Source organism: Phaenicophaeus curvirostris, chromosome 17 (genome assembly GCF_032191515.1).
Source record: "Phaenicophaeus curvirostris isolate KB17595 chromosome 17, BPBGC_Pcur_1.0, whole genome shotgun sequence".
In the NCBI taxonomy this organism is placed as follows: Eukaryota; Metazoa; Chordata; class Aves; order Cuculiformes; family Cuculidae; genus Phaenicophaeus; species Phaenicophaeus curvirostris.
The window spans coordinates 7,453,033-7,473,776 of NC_091408.1; the positions used below are offsets into that span (position 1 = coordinate 7,453,033).

General features: G+C 55.1%; 3 protein-coding genes across 8 annotated transcripts; 1 reads left to right on the top strand and 2 right to left on the bottom strand.

Moving 5' to 3' along the window:
* Positions 1–54: 54 nt before the first annotated feature.
* Positions 55–3,090, bottom strand: CFAP73 (cilia and flagella associated protein 73). 3 transcript variants are annotated; one of them, XM_069871292.1, is made up of 7 exons: positions 2,927–3,090; positions 2,195–2,300; positions 1,526–1,630; positions 1,258–1,458; positions 929–1,150; positions 419–577; positions 55–320 (listed from the first exon to the last, which is right to left on the bottom strand). In XM_069871292.1, exons 1-7 carry the CDS (start codon positions 2,983–2,985, stop codon positions 189–191), a joined length of 984 nt encoding a protein of 327 aa, XP_069727393.1. In that variant the 5' UTR covers positions 2,986–3,090; the 3' UTR covers positions 55–188. The 3 variants fall into 3 exon arrangements, with proteins under 3 accessions (XP_069727393.1, XP_069727392.1, XP_069727394.1); XM_069871291.1 differs by lacking the exon at positions 2,927–3,090 and having other exon boundaries at positions 2,195–2,495; XM_069871293.1 differs by lacking the exons at positions 1,526–1,630; positions 2,927–3,090 and having other exon boundaries at positions 2,195–2,495.
* Positions 3,091–3,865: 775 nt separating this feature from the next.
* On the bottom strand, positions 3,866–14,437 carry VSIG10 (V-set and immunoglobulin domain containing 10). 4 transcript variants are annotated; one of them, XM_069871287.1, is made up of 9 exons: positions 14,288–14,437; positions 12,549–12,833; positions 8,729–9,013; positions 7,778–8,059; positions 6,668–6,961; positions 6,139–6,249; positions 5,687–5,699; positions 4,684–4,841; positions 3,866–4,521 (listed from the first exon to the last, which is right to left on the bottom strand). In XM_069871287.1, exons 1-9 carry the CDS (start codon positions 14,370–14,372, stop codon positions 4,451–4,453), a joined length of 1,584 nt encoding a protein of 527 aa, XP_069727388.1. In that variant the 5' UTR covers positions 14,373–14,437; the 3' UTR covers positions 3,866–4,450. The 4 variants fall into 4 exon arrangements, 3 of the variants coding, with proteins under 3 accessions (XP_069727388.1, XP_069727390.1, XP_069727389.1); XR_011338679.1 differs by lacking the exon at positions 3,866–4,521 and adding an exon at positions 5,104–5,206 and having other exon boundaries at positions 4,713–4,841; XM_069871289.1 differs by lacking the exons at positions 3,866–4,521; positions 4,684–4,841 and adding an exon at positions 4,990–5,206.
* A 2,645-nt stretch (positions 14,438–17,082) lies between these two features.
* Positions 17,083–19,383, top strand: PEBP1 (phosphatidylethanolamine binding protein 1). The gene is made up of 4 exons (XM_069871298.1): positions 17,083–17,245; positions 17,335–17,444; positions 18,052–18,152; positions 18,563–19,383. The coding sequence occupies exons 1-4, from the start codon at positions 17,111–17,113 to the stop codon at positions 18,778–18,780; spliced, it is 564 nt and encodes a 187-aa protein (XP_069727399.1). The 5' UTR covers positions 17,083–17,110; the 3' UTR covers positions 18,781–19,383.
* Positions 19,384–20,744: the final 1,361 nt, after the last annotated feature.

The window sequence follows — 20,744 nt, forward strand, 5'->3', positions numbered from 1 at the left end:
TCCTCCCACCTTGGGCCACCCCAAACACAATCCTAAAACAAACGAGTGCTGCAGACCAACAGTTGGCTTATATTTGACAGGAGATGCCTTTGGAGATCCCAGCATAAGCTGGAACATAAGCACAAGCTCTCGCTTTCCTCCACAGCAGCCTCTCCCCAGCCCCAGGAGCAGGCAGTTGTCCCCAGGAGTTATTCCTCGCTTGGATTCACCTTTGCACCCCCGTGGCTGGTGGCAGCAGGCAAGTGTGGGGGACACAGCCCTGGCTGCCCAGGGTGCAGCTCGGCACAGATGGCAGCCAGGTCCTGCATGCAGAGCAGCACCTGCAGAGATGAGCACCTTGATGCCACCGCCATCCGGGGACATCAATGTCCCCGTCTGCCCCTCAGCCCCGCTGCCCAGGGGAAAGGGCTGTGCTGACCGTGTCCAGCTGGGCCTCGGTGTCCTCCAGGGCTGCATCTGCAGGGACCTTGAGCCGCGTGGTGGCGAGCTGGAAGAGGTTTAGCACCGCCAGCTTGATCTGCCCCAGCAGCAGGGTCTTCTGGGTGGCCGTGCTCTGGATGTGGGCCCAGTGGGACTCCTGGGTACAAAGCAAAAGAGATCCCTGGCCCCCCCCAGCCACTGCCCCACGTTCCCTGCAACTGGCCCGGTGTGGGAAAGGGGGACTGGGACATTTGGCTGCGTGTGTCCCATGCACAGATGCTGATGATGCTTTCTGGGTGTGCAGGGACCTCCAACTCAGCCAGAGGGTGCAGCCTGGCTTCCCACCACCACTGCGTTGGGCATGGATGAGGTGCTGAGGGACATGGTTTAGTGTTTGATAGGAATGGTTGGACTCGATGATCCGGTGGGTCTTTTCCAACCTGGTGATTCTGTGATCTCCCCTCTACTGCTGCCGAGGGGTCCTGGGGCTCCCCGCGTCCCCTCTTACCTCCTGGATCACGTCCTGGCGTGCAGCCTCCAGCTGGGCACGGAGCTGGGCCAGCTCAGCGCTGGTGCGTAGGAGCTCGCTGCTGACCTCCTCCTGGTACCGCTGGAGCCGTGCCTGTTCCTGGCTCAGCTGCTCCTGCCTGGCTTCTACCTGTTGTGCCAGGAGCGCCCGTGCCCCTGCGAGTGCCCCAAAATGGGCCAGCATGGCTGGGACATCCTGGAACTGGGAGTGAGATGGGGCTGAGAGGCTGCAGAAGCTGCTGGGATGGGATGGGGCTGGAGTTTGGGGACGTGCATGGTGGCACTGCAGGATGGGGATGTCCTGCTCACCTGCCCCGTCCTGGCCAGCACAGCCTGCAGGTACTCGCCAAAGCAGTGGAGGCTCTGCAGGCGCTGGGCCAGGCGTTCTCTGTGCCGCAGCAGCCCCGTGAGCTCCTGGTGCAGGCGCAAAACCTCAGCATCCTGCTCTGCCGCCTGTGCCCGTGCCTTCTCTGCCCTCCGCAGCGCCCGCTCCTGCCTCGCCGCCAAAGCCTGCGCAGTGGGGATGGGGTGAGCAGGGCCCCAAGAGCCAGCTTAGCCCCGGCCCCCTCCTCAGCACCTTGAGGAAGGCATCGAATTTGAGGATGACGTCCTGGAGCTGCTCTTTCCGCTGAGCAAGCTGCTGCCGGCGCTGCGCCAGGCGCTCCATCCTCTGCCCGAACTCCTGTGGGATCGCCAGGTGCTGAGAGCATCACCCCACACCGCAGTGCCCGGGGGACAGGGTGCCAGCCCCCAAAGGGCTGGGAACGCGCCCCCCCGGCTGCTCCTTTTGGTGACCTATCCCCCCCAGATACTTTGCCGAGAAAGAGCTCTGCTCCACGAAACACTGAGAAGCACGGGTTTGACTGCTCTGTGGGGTTCTTTTGTTGGTGTTGGATCACAGTTAATGATTGTGTGTAGGTAAAGGGACCTTATAAAAGCTGATTTCTGAGCAGAGGCAGTGGAGGCTCTCACCAGTGCGGTGACACCAGACCGTGTGACACTGCCAATCGCCTTAATTGCCATCGTGTTATCTGCCCTACCATTATTCTTTTTACTCTTAGGCTTATAAGTACTTCTACCCATGAATGTGAAGAAAGTTAGGACTATTCTCTCTCAGATAGCAAGTTTTAGTGAGTATCTCAGTGCTTAATAAAACACACATCCATCCCTAATCCCAGTGCTGGATCTGTTTACTTCTCTGTCTGCTGGAGCTCAAAGAACGCTGGGGCTGGGGGGCCACACTCACCTCCCGCTGGCTCTGCAGCGCCCGCTCCAGCTCTGCTACCTCCCGTCTCTTCAGCAGCAAACTCGTGGAGGGCAGCAGCGTGGTGGCATCCCAGGCTGGCACCGACCTGTGGCGAGTGGCACAGAGTGGGGACACCCACCGCTGTGCCATGAGCAGGACCTTGTAGGGACCGTCGCTGCCCAGAAAGACAGTTCCTCTGCAGTTCCCCGTTCCCATGGGTGGCAGCAGGAGCTCTGCTCCCCGGGGACATCCCTGTGACAGCCACCCAGGAGCGCGATGGGCAGCAGGTGGCACCCAAGTGTCCTGGTACCCCTGGGATGGGACACAAGCAGAGATGGAGCCTGGATAATTGCCAGGGTGCCTTCTCCTTCCTGGGTGCCCCGGCTAGGGATGCACCACAGCCCCCTGCCCAGGGACCCAGCACCAACCCAGGGACACCCACCCTGGCACCCTGGGGACCCAGCAACCACCTAGGGACACCCACTCTGGCATCTGCACCCTGGATACCCAGCATGGCCCCAGGGACGCCCACTCTGTCATCCCATGGACACAGCACCCACCCAGTGACGCCCACCCTGGCACCGGCCCCACGAGAACCCAGGAAGAGGAAAGTAAATCCCTTGGGGATGCACTGGACCCGCTGCTGAGACCCTGCTCGCCTCCACCCAGCAGGACCCAGCATGGTTCGTGCAGCTGCCCATCCCGCAGGGACAATGGGGGGATCTCACCCACTGCAGCTGTAGCTTGTCCCGGAAAGCCGTGCGCAAATCCTCCTCCAGGTGGAAGGCCATCTCTCACCGAGGGACTGTTGTGGAGGAGCTGGGACGTGGGACAGCCGAGATGGCAGCAGCACAACACCGTTGCCAGGGGCAGCCGGAGGCTCCCACAGCTCCCTGGGATTTTCCCGGCATGGCTCCGAGCGTGGCCTGTGGGAGCGCGGTGCTGGGCACACGGACTACACTAAGGCTCCTCGGGAACAGCTTGCAGGTTATCCCACTCACAGCCTCCCACCACATTCCATCTTTCCCCAGGCACTCCAGCCCCTCGGAAGCCTCCATCCAGGCTTCACGTCCCTTGAGAGACCACGACACACAGCCAGACCCCAACCCCTGCTTAGTTTCCCCCCATACCTCCTCAGCTCTCCTCCAGCTCACACTGTCCATACCTCTATCTCAGGGATGGCTCAGACCCCACGATGTAGATGCTGCTCCTCTCCATGTGCCCCAGGAGTGTCTCCTTCCTCCCTCATGAGCCATCAGCCCCGCTTCATTCCCCCGTGTGTGTGCTCACACCCGTTACCTTCCACACACACTTGGCTCCCATGTGTCCGCACCCTCCACACACTCTCCCATACGCTGTTTATTCCTCTCCCCTGGATCCCTCTGCTCCCCTCCAACCCCATTCCACCCACGCTGTTTGACCATTCCCGTGCCTTTGTGTCGATCCTCTTCCTCTCAGATCCCTCCCTGCTCCCATTTCCATTGCTCTTGGTGTGCCTTTTCAATCCCTGCCTCTGCCCTCACAGGATGCCCAGACTCGACCCATTCCTCCATCCCCTCCTGCACGCTCTGGCCCCTCCATTTCTCACCCTAGTTCTCCTCCACGGCTGCCCCGATCCTCACCACGCAGATCCTGCTCTGCTCATCCCCTCCCTGTACAAGCCCCCTCCGTGTCTTCCACCTCAACAAGGCATCTCCTCAAAACCACACTGCTAGGAACAGATTCCCTCTTGACTTAGATATGGAGCAACATTTCAGAAAGTCTTGGGAAAGAATATTTATAACAAAGAAAACAATTACTCAGCTTCCCTCAATTCAGCATCACCCACGTCCTGCCCATGCACCAGTTGTTCCTTTTGTTATCCTGGGAACCCTGCAGCCCCGTGGTGACTTTCGCCATCCCAGTCCCTGTAGCCCCAGCACTGCTTGTAGTGACTTGGCAGGAATTCTGTGCTGTTATTTGAGTCCATTCAGGCATTGAGATGAGTAGGATACCGGCACTCACTTCCCAAGCTCTGTCTGTGCTTTGTTAAAAAAGGACACCTGAGACAGAATATGAAGAGAGGAAGGAGGAACATGGCTGGGGAAGAGTGGAGTGAAAACTGGGGAAGGGGCGAGTGGAGAAAAAGTGGGGATGCTGATGGAACCAGCCCACTGCAGGACACCGACGGCCCGCGCTCAGCCACACAGCAACCAGGACGTGCTTGACGCTGAGCATCCAGCTGAAGCTCCGCGCTTCTGCAGGAAGGGATGGGAATTATGTGCCTGGTGTCTCTTCTCTCCTCGATTCCAGCAGAGAGCCCCCGCCATGCTGCTCCTCATCGTCACCTACGCAGGGAACAGAGCAGCAGCATCTCAGCAAGAGCTAATAAACCAGAAAACAGCAATTCCTCCGTCCCTGGCAGCTGCTCCTGGAAGAGACACATCTTAGCAGCCACACAGGCGGCTCCCGCCCCATAACTCAGCTGACAGGCAGGTGCCAGGGCTCACCTTCCGTAAGGCAGTTAAGGTAGGCAGCCTGGATGCTGTTCCCATTGACCAATGCCATCGCTTCCTCCTTGGAGCTGCTCAAGGACTCCTCTTCCCCCTTCCCCTCATCGTCATCTTCTGAGTCCACCAGCACTAAGATGTCTCCCAAGTCTTGATTCCTGTGAACAGCCGAGCAAGCAGAAGTAGGCTGAAAGGCTGTGGACAGCTCATCTTGACCCTTCCCTCCAGCCTGTGTCTTCCCTGCCTCTGACAACCCTTTACACAACGACTGATTCTGATGGACTCTCCAGACACACACTAATTGCATTCAAAGAATGGTTGGTGTCAGACCCTGCTAGCAGCAACACCACCTATGTTGTCCTGCACTGCTTCCCACTTGTCTTCCAAAGTCCTCCAACCACTTCATGAATATCCACGTACCAAACTGCATGAGCCCCTCCCGAGCAGAGTGATTCTCCCCTCCCAAAGAGATGATGAAACGAAGGCCCTCGGAAAAGTGTCTTCCTATTGCGCAGCACCACAGCTGTGGGAACAGAACCAACAGGGGCGAGGGAAGGCAGTTGGGTCCAGGAGGGACGAAAGCAGGAAGCAGAGAAAAAAATCTGGTGCATTTGAATCCCAGGAAGCTACCAGACATCCACCTTGAGCAGGAAGACACGTGCAAACACCCACACAGAGCAATATTTCTATTTACTCTCCAAGTCTTCCGGCTCACCTGCACCACGGAGCAGCTCTCCCGAGCAGTCTGCTCCTACGCTAACGGCTGCCGTGCCAGCACCATTCCCGTGCATCCCTAAGCAATACTACTCCTGCTCTAATTCCAAGTGTCCTCCTCTTGCCTTATGCTCCTGCTCCCACACCCATGCCAAGGCTCACTCATCCCCACTGTCCCCTTCCTGCGGGGAAGAACAGCTTCACTCTGGAGACAGCTCCTGCCTCTGAAGTGGATGCCCTTGGAGCGAAGTAGTGAGGCACGACTGGGCTGAGGAAAATCCACACTCACCTGAATGCAGCACCTGAATGGGAGAGAAGGGAAAGGACAGCGTTAGAAACCACCCGCAGAGCATCCCTTGGGCAGGGCACTGCTGGCTTGCTTGCACAGCCCCAGCCAACTCTGCCTGCAGCAGGATGATTTCTGGCAACCACATGGAGAGGCAGGAACATAAAAGTGACCTGCTTACATGTACAACAAGGGCACCACAAAGGTCACAAGGAAAGGGGTGAACGCTCCTCACAGTACAGCTCCCTGGAGAAGGCAAGGGGAAGTGCCTGAAGCACTCAGCTGGTGAAAGGCCTTGTGTTTCCAACCCATCTACCTCCAGGGCTCTCAGGGTTTTGACCTGGAGCAGGAAGAGGCCCAAGAGTTGGGGTGATTGTCACGGCACACCAGAAAAAATCAGGCTCCCTTCAGTAGGAATAACTCCCTCCCTGGCTCGTGCAGAGGCAAGCTCCTACCTCTCAGGCACAGGAGGGGATTGTAGTACAAGACGACCCCAGTGACGGTGAGAATAACCAGCAGGGACAGGACCACCACTGCACCCACGACCCCGACAATGTTCACCGGCTCTGTGGAAAGAAAAGGAGACACAGGAGGTCAAGGGGTGAGTTTCAGGCACTCGTGCGTTCACCGATATGGAAAGCACCACAGCAAAGCCCCTATTTTTGTGCCCTTGTGCATTTAGTGAAAGCAAATCAAGCCCTGCCCATTGCACCTTGAGCAGCTTGGCTATCAGGGGTGCCCCTCTGTGCTCACAGCCCCCAGGAGGGACCAAGGATGCATCTCTGGGCGCATGATGTCAAGGCAAGGGGCATCAGGCCTTTTCACTCTGGGATGAAGGTAGCCGTTCACCCACCTATGCTTGCCACAAGAAGATGGAAGGCGTCAACAGACAAAGAGGGTTTTAGCAGCAAATAGAGTCCCCAGAGCCGTGTCCCCAACTCCTCTGCAATCCCTGCTGCAGCAATCCCAGGCAGCCCCACTCACCTTTTACAGTCAGGCAGACAAACAACTCCCTCAGCCCCACAGGGTTCTGCGCCTTGCAGACGTAACAGCCCCCGTCGGTGCCCTGGGAGCAGTTGCGGATGGTGAGCCGGGACACGTTGCCCTCCTGGACAATGAGGTATCTCCCTCCGGGTTGGATCTCCACCTCCGGCTGGGTGATGCCCCGCAGCCAGGTGAGCTGCGCTGCCGGGGTGCCCTCAGTCACACGGCATGTCAGGGTCACATTGTCACCCACAAGACAGGTCTTGGGGGGCTCCGATTCCAGTGAAGGGAGTTCTGAACAGCCCAAGGGGGAAAAAAAAAAAAAAAAGCAAAACATAAGAGTCAAGGAAGCAATGGAGTCGAACTTAACAAGCAACCAGCCATCTGGCTGTTGAATAATCATTAACAGGAGGAAGTCAGACAGGAGTCTGGGACTTGAGCATAGGGGGCTGGCATTCAGCTCACACAGGAGCCTTCAGCCGCTTTCTATGGAGCAATCTCAGCAACAACCACATTGCTCAGTCCCTTCTTTTGACACCTCTCTTTATATGTCCAAAGTAAAACGGTCAGAGCATAGCCAGCAGCAAGATGGCAGAGAGGAGGAAGGCAGCCAGGCATTTCCCTTGGGGTCAGCAGAGCTCTTGCGTAGCCCTGACAACCCTTGGAGGATAAACACAGCTCAGGTTTTCCAAAGCTGCTTTATTCAGATCACTTAGATACTCAAAGGGGACCTGGGTACACACGCAACCCTTCTGCTGTAAACCTAGCCCTGGTAAACTTAATCTCAAGCTGAGCACAGTGCTTAAAACCACTTCTCACTTTCACACAGGTGAAAAGCTCAGTGTGGGGAAACCTCTTTGGCGCTTGAAGAGGTTCCCAAAACACAACCCACCTGCAACTATACCACAATGGATCTCAGCTGCAGGACCTCCACACAAGCCAAGCCCTCCCATGCTGCTGTGCTAGCATCTCCCTGCAGCAAGCGCCTGCAGGCCTGGCTTGTCTGGCCACTGCCTTAGTGCCCAGGAGGGCAAGAAATGATCACTGTACCTGCCTGCCCCACCATTAGCAGGCTCATTAATAGTCAATAAGGTATGCAAGTCAGCTCACTTATCTCCACAGTGCAGGAAGGTTCCTCCTCCTCCACGACGTGGCTCCCAACACACTTAAACACTTTGCGGTGAGAGAGGTGGGAGCTGTTCAGTGTTTCCACGTGTGTGTCCGAGGAGCTTGTGGAGCTGATGACCCAGCTGGAGTTCTCCATATCGTGCCCCTCTTCCCTCCAGTGCAGGGTGGGGTGGGGGTAGCCCCCAGGCCAGCTGCAAAACAGCTGCAGCATCAGCCCCGACGAAGAACTCTCAGCCCAGCACCGTGGGGATGAGCGCGGTGGATCTGTCGGCAAGAACAACACAAGGTCAGAAACATTTCCAAGTCACAGTTCTTGGCACCACAGGGCTGGAATCCCTGCAAGTGCTCACGCTTGCCATCATTCCCCTTGAAAGCCTTCCTGGTTTCCCTGCCTATCTTTTCCCTGACCATTATCCCACAGCCTCAGGGAAGCACAGCACTGAAGGCCAGTCCACAGGGACCAAGCAGGAGGCTGTCCTGCAAAAGCATTGCAGCAACCACAGCAGAGCCTTGAGGGACTGATGCACAGGGAGGAAACATATCATTGCTACAACTTTTTCTGATGGAGATGAGAAAAGCACCAAAACACACAGCAGGTGAATAAAACTCCACATTGCCTTTGGTCCTCAAGCCACAGCTACATGGAGGTGACACCAAATGAGAACAAAGTTCTGCCTCTCCCTGTCACTGATACAAGTACTCAGATTTCCTGAGGGAATGTGTAAAGCACTAGGGCTTTTGCCTAAGAACTATTTGGACTCATGTTGCTCTCTTTGTGAGCAAACGTGCAACTGAGCACTATCAGCCTCCTGGCAGATTTTGCCCAACAAGGCCTCCTTGCCAGTTTTCACTCTATTTTTCCACCAGGACCAGATGAATCCAGGGATCTGTGAGACCCAGGGGAGGAAATCCATAGATGGAGGACAGACTTACTGGCTACCAAGAGCCTGACCCTGTGCTCATGGTCTGTCTTGTTCAGCACTTCCTTGCAAGTGTAGTTGCCTTCATCCTGCGCACGCAGCCCCGTGATGCGCAGAGAGCTGTTGTCAACCAGGGAGAAACGGGCATCCGGAGGGAAGGTGACCCTTGAGGAGAAGAGTGGAGGGAAAGAGTGCGGATCCCCTTGAAACCAGACCACTTCGGTTGCTTCTTTGGAGACATTTCGGCACAAAAGGAGGATGGTTCCTCCAACCTTCCCAAAAACAACCTCCTCTGTTCCTGCAAAACAGAAGGGACAGCATTAAGGACCTAGGAAACCAGCAAAGCCCTCTTGGGTCAGCACAACCTGATAGGTATCAGCACTCTGGGGTGCTTGTCAGTGGGGCTCCTGTCAAAGGATCTCTGAGATGGAGATCGAAGGAGGCGATTCTGCCCCTCTGCTCTGCCCTGCTCTGGTGAGACCACACTTGGAATACTGCACCCAGCTCTGGAGCCCTCAGCACAAGAGGAACACGGGCCTATTGGAGTGGGTGCAGAGGAGGCCACTAAAAGGATCAAGGGCCTGGAACACCTCCCCTGTGAAGAAAGGCTGAAAGAGTTGGGACTGAGGACTGATGCACAGGGAGGAAACAAATTATTGCTACAACTTTGACCAATGGAGATGAGAAAAGCACCTCAAAACACAGCAGATGTTTTGCCCACAGGAAGCCCTGGTGCCTCCAGCTCACAAGGGTTAAGGCCACAGACGTGTGCCACTGAAGCCAAACAAAACGTGCTCTGCTCTTTCCCAGCACCGCTGTTACTGCTTTGTGCGGCCAGAGCATATTACTCAGCCACGCACTGTGCTCTGTGTCCACACTACGCTGCAAGCAGTGGGGACAAACTCCAACAAAGAACATCGGCAGGGTAACTCACTGCTGGCTTCACGCCAGGGCTGTTCCTTAGCCACCACAACTACATTTGTTACTCAAATACAGAAACAACAACACGATGGCAGGAGCAGGTCAGAAGCCAACAGAAAGCCAAGAGCAATCCGTTTGGGCAGAGCAGGGCTCACGTTTCACACAGATGAGTCCCTGCCTCTCTCCCCTCAGCTGGTTTCACACACACGCCCATGTACATGGATGCACAGGCATTCCTTTAACAGCCATAGGGATTCTGGACTCTGATACAGGCAGAATTAACACACTGCGCCCCTCGAGCGGGCTGGCCTAATCCAACGCTGAACAAGACCCCACTGAGAGATCAGACACTGACAACATAAACGCCACACAAGAAGTGTCAGAGGAATGCCTGATGTTTATTTTGCAAAGCATTTATTCAAGTGACTTTCAAATAACACGAGTTAAAAAAACATATATCATGGCAAATCCCCTGTGAGCTACAAGAACATACTTTCTCAGGGCTTGGCTTTCCAAGAACCATATACATGCATCTCACATGATCTTTGAAACCATCCAGCTCTGGCAAGAAATTCTCTACAGCACTAAGAATCATAGAATAGTTTGGGTTGGGATGGACCTTAAAGATCATCTAGTTCCAACCCCCAGCCATGGGCAGGGACATCTCACTAGATCAGGCTGCCCAAGGCCCATCCAACATGGCCTTGAATAGCTCTAGGGATGGGGAATCCACAACTTCCCTTGGCAACGGGTTCCAGGGCCTCACCACTCTCACAGTGAAGGAATTCTTCCTAACGTCTAGTCTAAATCTGCCCTTCTCCAGTTTATACCTGCTCCCCCTCGTCCTATCACCACAAGCCTTTACAAGCAGTCCTTCTCCAGCTTTCCTGTAGGCCCCTTTCAGGTACTGGGAGGTCGCTATAAGATCTCCTCAGAGCCTTCTCTTCTCCAGGCTGAAAAAGCCCAACTCTCCCAGCCTGTCCTCATATGGAAGGTGCTCCAGCCCTCAGATCATCCTTGTAGCCTCCCCTGGACCCGTTCCAACAGCTCCATCTCCTTCTTATGTTGAGGATTCCAGAACTGGACACACTACTCCAGATGAGGCTTCACAATAGAGCAATAAGGAATCCCTTGGAGGTGTGCAATTCACACCGTGTGCTTCCCATCCAAAACAAACACATAACAGTGGGTGAAGGCATGGCTGCACCTTGTTGCGCTGCTAGAATGTTTACTCTTCTGCTTGTGGATTTTTTAAATGCAGTTTTAAGTAAAAAGAGAACTTTTTGGTACAACCCACGAGGTGAGTTGAAGACTGTCAGCTGGGAACTCCCACATGAAGCTGACAGATCCTGGGTCACTCCTTTACGGAGGTGCCACGTCTGTGTCTGAGAGGTTCACCCCAGCCCAGGCTAAGCTGCTCCAGCAAGCATGTATATGAAAAATCAGGCCCCGTGCCTCCAGTCTGAGGCTGAGAAGCCCCAAGTTCTGGCCTTTGTTGATGCTTATTCTGCTGATCTAAGCCACTAACAGAAATACCTCTCTCAGTTATTTAAGGGCTAACTGCTGTCCCATATGGCCTTTGTAACCTTTGGAAATTAATTGACTAATTCCACGCTAATAAATGAAGTTCAGAGTGCAGCACCAACACCTGGCATGCCACAGATATCTTTTGCTCACGACTGTTTTTCACCAATGCTCCAGATTAAGGCTTCCCCTTCAAAGCCCCATGCCTATAGAGATATTCTCTGAAGCAGCCTGAGGTTCAATTCCTTCACTCCAACGTTCCGTAACCTTCTAAACCTCATCTGCATATTCCTTGCCCCAAGAAGGTAATTTTTATTCCTGTGAACTTTCAGAGATTCAATCTCTACAAAACAACTTTTACAACACGCACCCTTCACCAATCACTGAGGAGGAAGGAACACCCTGAATGCAAACAGAAAACAGGCCTCACACAGGTGCTGATGGAAAGGCCAGCAGGAAAGGTAAAGCCCAACAGGGCAGAGTCACCAAAAAAGGCAAACTAAAAGCAGCCCTTCCTTCTTCTCAACCTTATAACACGGGCTTGGCTGACACAAAGGACAGCAGGTCGCAGCCCAGATCTGAGGGGCCAGAACCCATGTCACATCTGATCAGAGATGGTGAAGGGAACAAGAGTGGAATCTGCCACAGGACCCGCATTCTCTGGTCATCCATGCAGGGCTGTTCTCACAGAAGAGAGGGAATGCCTGGGCAAGATAATGATTCCCCAGCAGAAGCAGGAAGAACCTATGCCAGTAGTGTGCAAAGTCATCTACTTGCACACTCTCCAGACTGATCTTCCACCTGGGCTGTGGAGATTTCTAAGAGAACGAACGAGGGATGGAAATGTGAGTGAGCATGAAAAGACACATGAGAAAAAGCTGAAAGAATGGCCTGTTCTTTAACAACAGACATGCTCCCAGGACAGTGCTCCTTGGCAGTAAACTTGAGGAACGTGCCATTTCCATCAAAATCAGGAAGTTGCACTGCAGGACTCAGCACAGACAACTCATCAGCCGAGAACCCTCCATCCTCACACCAAAAGGGTGACAACAAGGAATGGCACAGCATATCTATTTCAAACAGGTATTGCAATCAAGAGAAAAAAGGCAGTGAGTAGCAGCCCCGACTCAGATTTATGAAGGCTCAAGTCAGCCACATTCCAAGGCAAGGGCCACCCGGGAACAGCTAGAGGATACGAAGGACCTGTTCAAAAATGAGTTTATCATCACCAAAGCAGGAGGAAGTGAAATGGTGAGGACTGAGCAGCTGGCACCCCATCCTGTGCATCACACAAAACTGATCCTTGCCCAGGAACCATTTGGATTTAGATGAATTCAGGGACCTGTGAGACCCAGGGGAGGAAATCCATAGATGGAGGACAGACTTACTGGCTACCAAGAGCCTAACCCTGTGCTCATGGTCTGTCTTGTTCAGCACTTCCTTGCAAGTGTAGTTGCCTTCATCCTGCGCACGCAGCCCCGTGATGCGCAGAGAGCTGTTGTCAACCAGGGAGAAACGGGCATCCGGAGGAAAGGTGACCCTTGAGGAGAAGAGTGGAGGGAAAGAGTGCGGATCCCCTTGAAACCAGACCACTTCGGTTGCTTCTTTGGAGACATTTCGGCACAAAAGGAGGATGGTTCCTCCAACCTTCCCAAAAACAACCTCCTCTGTTCCTGCAAAACAGAAGGGACAGCATTAAGGACCTAGGAAACCAGCAAAGCCCTCTTGGGTCAGCACAACCTGATAGGTATCAGCACTCTGGGGTGCTTGTCAGTGGGGCTCCTGTCAAAGGATCTCTGAGATGGAGATCGAAGGAGGCGATTCTGCCCCTCTGCTCTGCCCTGCTCTGGTGAGACCACACTTGGAATACTGCACCCAGCTCTGGAGCCCTCAGCACAAGAGGAACACGGGCCTATTGGAGCGGGTGCAGAGGAGGCCACTAAAAGGATCAAGGGCCTGGAACACCTCCCCTGTGAAGAAAGGCCGAGAGACTTGGGGTTGTTCCACTGGATTTCGAGGAGACCTGATGGCAGCCTTTCAGTACTCAAACGGGGGTTATAAGAAAGAAGGGGAAAAACCTTTTAGGAGAGCTTGTAGCAATAGGACAAGGAGTAATGGTTTTAAACTAAAAGAGAAGTTTAAACTAGATATTATGAAGAAATTTTTCACGCCGAGGGTGGTGAAACACTGGCACATTTTGCCCAAAAAAGTCATGGCTGCTCCATCCCTGGAGGTGTTCAAAGTCAGGTTGGATGGGGCTTTGGACTGGGTGACTTTCATGTTCCCTCCCCATCCAAACCATTCTGTGATTCCATGATTTGGGAGCTCATGATGCTGAGTGCAGGCATCCCATCAGGAAAAGGGACAGAGCTTAGACGGCTCAGCAGGAAGGCAAGGACAGGCTGTTTGTGTGCAGGAGAGGAGGGAGGGCAACACCTGAAGAAGCCAGACAAAAGCAGGTTTGGAGCATCAGCAACGCTGGGTCACAGAAAGGTCCATGCTGACCCAAGATGTTGCTGGACCACCTGCCCCGCTCAAGGGACCAAAACCAGAGACAAAACCCATCTGAAGAGCGGCTTCCATGAAGGAAGAAAGGTGACACAACTTGATATCCTCATTTACCTTTCCCAGTTTACCTTTTCCCTGCTAGACAGCACCTGGAGCTACTGTGGGCTCAAGGGGCTGCAGGAGACCCTCAGAACCCAAAGGAGCCCCTCAGAACTGCAGAAGTCCCCCCAGAAGCCCCCTGACCCCCCCCAGCAGAACCCCTCAGGAGATCCCTCAGGAACCCCCCTGAGCTCCTCCAGGGATCCCTGAGTCCCTCCAGGAGCCCTTCAGGAGCTCCCCAGCCCCTCCAGGAGTCCCCCAGCCCCCCAACGGAGACCCCCAGCCCCTCCAGGAGCCCCTCAGCCCCTCCAGGAGCCCCCCTGAGCCCCTCCAGGAATCCCTGAGCCCCTCCAGGAATCCCTGAGCCCTCTAAGAGCCCTTCCAGGAGCCCTTCAGCCCCTCCAGGAGCTCCCCTGAGCTCCTCCAAGAATCCCTGAGCCCCTCCAGGAGCCCCCCAACCCCTCTAGGAGCCCCCCCAGGAGCTCCTCAGCCCCTCCAGGAGCCCCCCCAGCCGCGCTACCTGCGGCGTCGCGGCGCGGCACGAGCCTCCAGATGCAGAGGGCGAGTAAGAAGCTGGCTGGCTGCGTCCCGCCGGGGAGCCGCATCGCCGCGCGCCCGCCGCCGCACCCTCCCGCCGCGGGGAGGCGGTGCCGCCTCCTCCTCGCCTCCGCCCCGGCGAGCTGGCGGGCGGGCAGACCCTCGCCGGGGCCCGTGAAGGGGGCCCCGCAGCAGCGCCCGCCGCGTCAGGGCTGCCATCTTGCACGTCCGCCATCTTGGTGGTCTCCGAGCCCCCGCCATCTTGGGCGCCCCCCGACCCCGCCGCCATATTGGGGGCACGGACCCTTCCCCCCGCCGCCATCTTGGGCAGCCCGGGGCTGGTTTCCCTGCCTGTGGGCGGGAGCCTTTAAGGCAGCGGGGGCGGTGTTTGCGGAGAGCAAAGCTCGATCCAAGAAGTTCCAGTTAGAAAAAGCACAGTGCTTTTGATTAATGCTAACGTAGAGCTCAGCTCACCCAAGAGGCTGGTTTTTTTGGAAAGACAGAACGTCCCCTGGCTGCGACACCGAAATGGCAGCAAATCATTGAATGGTTTGAACTGGAAGGGACCTCAAACCCCATCCCGTTCCACCCCTGCCATGGGCAGGGACACCTCCCACTGGATCAGGCTGCCCAAGGCACCATCGAACCTGGCCTTGAACACCTCCAGGGACGGGGCAGCCACAGCTTGCCTGGGCAACCTGGGCCAGTGTCTCACTGCACTCACGGTGGAGAAATTCTTCCTTATGTCTAGTCTAAATCTGCCCCTCTCCAGTTTATACCCAGATCTTCCTCACAGATGAACTTTTCAACTCTCCTTGCACATGTTCTTAGAGTCCTTGGGCAGCTCTTCAAGGTTGCATCTGGTCTTGGCTGGTACTTCTTTCTCTTATCATTGCACTAGTCCCTGTTATCTGGCTTAGATACAGTCACATTCTTTTCCATTCTTTCTAACTGCAGCCTTGTTAAAATTCCTTATGTAAGCGTAAGTACCCAGGCACAGGCTAGTTAAAAGTTATTGAAGCTAAACCTATATTTTAGTTATAAAACCACAACAATTAAACCAAATAATCTGTTCCTTCACCAGGCTGAACAACCCTAACTCTCTCAGCCTGTCCTCGTATGTGACGTTAGGTTGGAAAAGACCTTTGAGATCATCAGCTCCAACTGTACTTGTCCACTACTAAATCATGTTCCCAGGCACCTAATGTATCTGCCTTTTAAACACCTCCCTGGGCAGCCTCTGACAGTGCCTGAGAACCCTTTCTATTAAGAATTTTTTCCTAATATCCTATCTAAACGTCCCCTGATGCAGCTTGAGGGCATTCCCTCTCATCCTATTACTTGTCACTTGGGAGAAGAGACCAGCATCCACAGCTGTGCAGCCTCCTTCTAGGTTTAGCTGCAGACAGCGATGAGGTCTCCCCTCGGCCTTCTCTTCTCCAGACTAAATAACCCCAGTTCCCTCAGCCGCTGATCATAACCCTTCTTCTCCAGCCCCTTCACCAGCTTCGTTACTCTTCTCTGGATGCACTCCAGCCCCTCAATATCTTTCTTATAGTGAGGGGCCCAAAATTGAACCCAGGACTGAAGGTGCAGCCTCACCAGGGCTGAGTGGTCATTGAGCACTGGAACAGGCTGCCCAGGGAGGTGGTGGAGTCACCTTCCCTGAGAGAGAGAGCTCCCTGAGAGAGAGGCTGAGAGAGCTGGGGTTGTTTATCCTGGAGAAGAGGAGGCTGAGGGGAGACCTCATTGCTCTCTACAACTACCTGAAAGGAGGTTGTGGAGAGGAGGGAGCTGGGCTCTTCTCCCAAGTGACAGGGGACAAGACGAGAGGGAATGGCCTCAAGCTCCACGAGGGGAGGTTTAGGCTGGACATTAGGAAAAAATTCTTCACAGAAAGGGTCATTGGGCACTGGAACAGGCTGCCCAGGGAGGTGGTTGAGTCACCTTCCCTGGAGGTGTTTAAGGCATGGGTGGATGAGGTGCTAAGGGGAATGGTTTAGTGATTGATAGGAATGGTTGGACTCGATGACCCAGTGGGTCTCTTCCAACCTGGTTATTCTATGATTCTATGATTCTGTGATTCCCTGGACATGTTTAAGGGACCGGTGGATGAGGTGCTGAGGGGCATGGTTTAGCGGTCGATAGGAATGGTTGGACTCGATGATCCTGTGGGTCTTCTCCAACCTAGTGATTCTGAGTGCAAGGGGAGAATCACTGCCCTGGTCCTGCTGGCCATGCGGTTTCTGATAGGAGCCGAGAGACTGAGGGGGGACCTCATCGCGCCCTGAAGCTCCTTCTCAAAGGGAGGAGAAGGAGCAGGTGCTGAGCTCTTCTCTCTGGACACGAGGGAGTGGCAGGAGGATGAGCCAGGGGAGGGTCAGGTTGGACATTAGGTTCTTCCCCAGAGGGTGATGGAGTACTGGAACAGCTCCCTGGGGAAGCTGTCACAGCCTGACAGCGCTCAAGAGGCGTTCGGACAACGCCCTCACACACACGGGGAGAAGGCTGGGGTTGGGCTCCCTGATGCCTCCGGGCCTCCGCTCAGCCCCACCTCGGTTAACGGGAGCGGAGCTGGGGCTCCTCGGCTAATGGGAGCGGGGCTGGGGCTCCTCGGCCAATGGGTGTGTGGGATCTCAGCCAATGGGAGCGGAGTTGGGACTCCTCGGCCAGTGGGAGCGGAGCTGGGGGCCTTCTGGCCAATGGTAGCGGAGCTGGGCCAATGGGAGTGGGGTGTCTCAGCCAATGGTAGCGGAGCTGGGGCCCCTGGTTCCCCGGGAGCGGTGCGGAGGCAGCAGCAGCAGCCATGCCGGTGGACCTGGGGCAGTGGGGGGGCCCGCTGAGCCTCACCGAGGTGGAGCAGAAGCCCGCGCAGCCGCTGCGCGTCAAGTACGGCTCCGTGGAGATAGACGAGCTGGGCAAGGTGCTCACGCCCACGCAGGTGGGTGACACATCGCGGAGCAGGAGGGGTGGGGGGGGTGGGGGGCAGCAGCGGGGCTGCTCGTCCTGACGCTGTCGTCGTCCCTCCAGGTCCAGCGCCGCCCCACCAGCATCGAGTGGGATGGCTGCGACCCCCAGAAGCTCTACACCCTGGTTCTCACAGACCCCGATGCTCCCAGCAGGAAGGACCCGAAGTTCAGGTGATGGGGGCGGGCACCTCCGCGGCTTGTCTAGGGAAAATGGAGCGGCCCTCTGGGTCTGAGAGGAGGCGCAGAAGGAGGTCGGGAATGTGCTCTGCCCGAGCAGGGGGTCAAGGGCTTGGGATAGAAAGTGTCCTTGCATCTCTCCTTGAGCCAGGGACAGCATGGGGAGGAGTGGCTGCTTTAGCCAGGCAACTTCAAAGGCCTTTTGGAGCTTGGAGAAGCACAGTATCTAGTGCTTATCCTCATTTGGCACGTGTGTGAGTTGGAATTAGTTCTATTTGTGCTGCAGTGTGGTCTTAAACCTGGGACCAGCTCAGCTTTCTGAAATCGGGCTCAGAAGCATGTGTAATATACACTTTCAAGCGCCAGACTCTGGGAAACCCAGAGCCACAAGGCTGCATGACAGAGCAGGTTCCAACAGGCTCTGCTTTTGCAGGAGGCAGAACCTGCTCTAGTACTGGTTTACCAAACCACGAGTGTGGCAGCTGTTGGCTCCACTTACAGAGTTCAGTTTCTCTTTATGGAAAAGCAGTAGGTTGGAGTAATGCAGGGTCTTAACTGGGGTTGCATTGCAGTCTGATTGTCTTTTGCCTTCTCCTTTCAGGGAATGGCATCACTTCCTGGTGACCAACATGAAAGGCAACGATGTGGGGAGTGGGACCGTGCTGTCAGATTACGTCGGCTCTGGACCTCCCAAAGGAACAGGTTGGTCCCTGGCTGCAGCAGCTCCGTGCTCCGAGCACAGCGGTGCTGGGTGGATCAGGTGCAGGGGATGGGAGGAGGTTGGCAGAAGCTGGCTGCCTGCTTGGCATGCACTGCGGGCCTGGGCAAAGCGCGTGCTGTGCTGTGGCTTGTGGCCGTGGCCTGCAGGGCTGGGGATTACATTGTCCTGGGGACAGGCTGTGCTGCAGCATTACCAGGTAAAGGGAGCACAAGCCCAGGCACAACACAAGCTGTCAGGCATCTTCTCTGAGCTCCTTTAGCTCCAGCAGACTTTGCCGTTTGGTCCTGGAGAACGCAGGCATCTTTCCCTGTGCTCCTGGGGTCACTCCAGAGCGAACCTTAAACTGAGGAATTGCAGGTGATGGCACTTGTGATGCTCTCTCCGCCCGCAGGGCTGCACCGCTACGTGTGGCTGGTGTACGAGCAGCCGAAGCAGCTGACCTGCAATGAGCCCATCCTCTCCAATCGCTCTGGTGACAAACGAGGCAAGTTCAAGGTGGCAGCTTTCCGCAGCAAGTACGAGCTGGGGGTGCCGGTGGCTGGCACTTGCTACCAGGCAGAGTGGGATGACTACGTGCCGAAGCTCTACGAGCAGCTCTCGGGGAAGTAGGGCGCGGGGACCGAAGGAGCTCTGTGCAGCACTAGGCTGCTCAGAGCATCTTCTTGTAGTTTTGCATTGAACCCAACTGCTCCCGCGCCGACTGCTGGTACCGTAACCACGTCCCTGTCCTGAGTCTGCATCTGTGTCCCTGTGGTCCAGCCCTGTGCTGGAGGGAGACCAAAGCCTTTGCTGATTGGTGTCACTTCAGCGTCTCCACTGCACTGAAAGGGAATTGTGCCGAGTGTCGTGGGTGCAGAGCCACTGCCGGGGTGGTGCTGGCTGTGTGGTCTTCCCTTTCTGGGAGAGGGGAGGTGGTGGCAGGCAAACTCACCCCTTTTTTGATTTTTCAGTTGTTTTTTTTTTTTAAAGTGCATGCAAAACCCCCTTTTTTTCCCCTTCTTTTCACCCCTGACCGTAGTGCCTCCCGTTCCCTGCGCTGAGCCACCGAAGTCATTAAGGTGGAGCTGGGAGGAGGCAGGGAAGCTGGTGTCTAGCACTTCCTTCTGTTCTGTTCCAACTTAAAGCTGAGACTACTTTGTTTTGTTTGAGTTCTGTTGTGACCTGATGTTAATGTGCTTTTGGCTCACAGTGCAATTAAAAGCTTCCCAAGTAGATGGTGTGGTTTTCTTCTTGGAGGATGAGGGGAATGCTTACGGAACAGCGTGGCATCATCCCGTCCCTTTCCTTCCGCTGTGTGGATGGAACAGCCCAAAGCAGTTGTCCAACAAGTACCTGCTGCTAGTTTGGATTTGCTCTCCCTGTGCTGCCGCTTGCCTTCCTAGGGGAGGTTCCTGGCCAATGGTGTGCTGGCAGTAGGAATTTGGAGGGGATGCATCTTGTTCCGCGGTGTCTCTGAAGCTCCTGTCACTCGGCAGCAGCCGCTTATTCCCTGAGAACCTCCTATCACCATCACGCTGTTCCTTGCAGCTGGAGGGGCAGCCTCATCTCCGCAGGCTGGTGCTGGGGGTGCAGGTAAGGAGCCTCCCACCCTTCCAGCAGCCTCCCTGGGGGCTCGGGGAGTGCAGGGCCTGCGCTTGGCAGCCTCCTTGTGTCCTGTGGGATCTCCCCACACCTGCAGTGCCCCTGGAGGCCTTCCCTCCACCCACAGCCAGACCCCGCACCTCATCGGCTCCTGCAAGAGGCACCCTTGCCTTCACTGACCTTACACGGCAAGGTTGGGGCTGTTTTCCTGATCCTCCAACAGCAAGTTTCGACCCAGCCATCAGAACACAAAACCAGGAGGGATGGTTTTTCAGGAAAACATCCCCTGCGGCTCAAGGCTGAGCTCCACCAGCATAAGGGGGGGAGACGCATTCACCTTCACTGCGCTCAGCAAGGGCTGAGCCACCTCGGGACTTCTCAGCCTGGAAAGGGGACATGAGAAATAAGCCAAACCCATTAACCTAAAAACCTCCACTGTGGGGAAGGCCAGAGCTGGAGCGGAGCCTGAAGCTTCTCCAGCCCCAGGCGAAGGGAACGTTTCCCGTGGAGAGGGGGGTGGAAGGGGGCAGCTCTTCCCACAATGAGACAGCCAGGCGGTGTGATGAACACTTTTATTTACAAATATAATTAAAAGCTCTGACAGTTACTCATGCTCTTCCTTGGAACCTGAAAAATGTTTTTCTTGTTTTGTTGTTTTTTTTTTTTTAATTTTTTAAGTAGTTTTGTTTTTCTTTTTTTTTTAAAGTGCATGCAAAAGAAGTAAAGCCTTTTTTTTTTATCTTTTTATTGTAAGAAAATACACAGTTTGAAAGTGTGAATAATGCAATATTCATGACCAAGATCATGGGGTTGGGGGTGGACTTGGGGGAGGAACAGAAAAAAAGAAACTAAACCAAAAAAAAAGGGGCTGGGGATGATCCGACAGACGGTGTTGGACTCCAAGTACGGAACCGGAGAGTGGGCGGGGGCAGCAGGAAAGGGGGGAAAGAAGTAAAAAAATTTTTTGATCAGAGAAACAGTTAAAATACAAT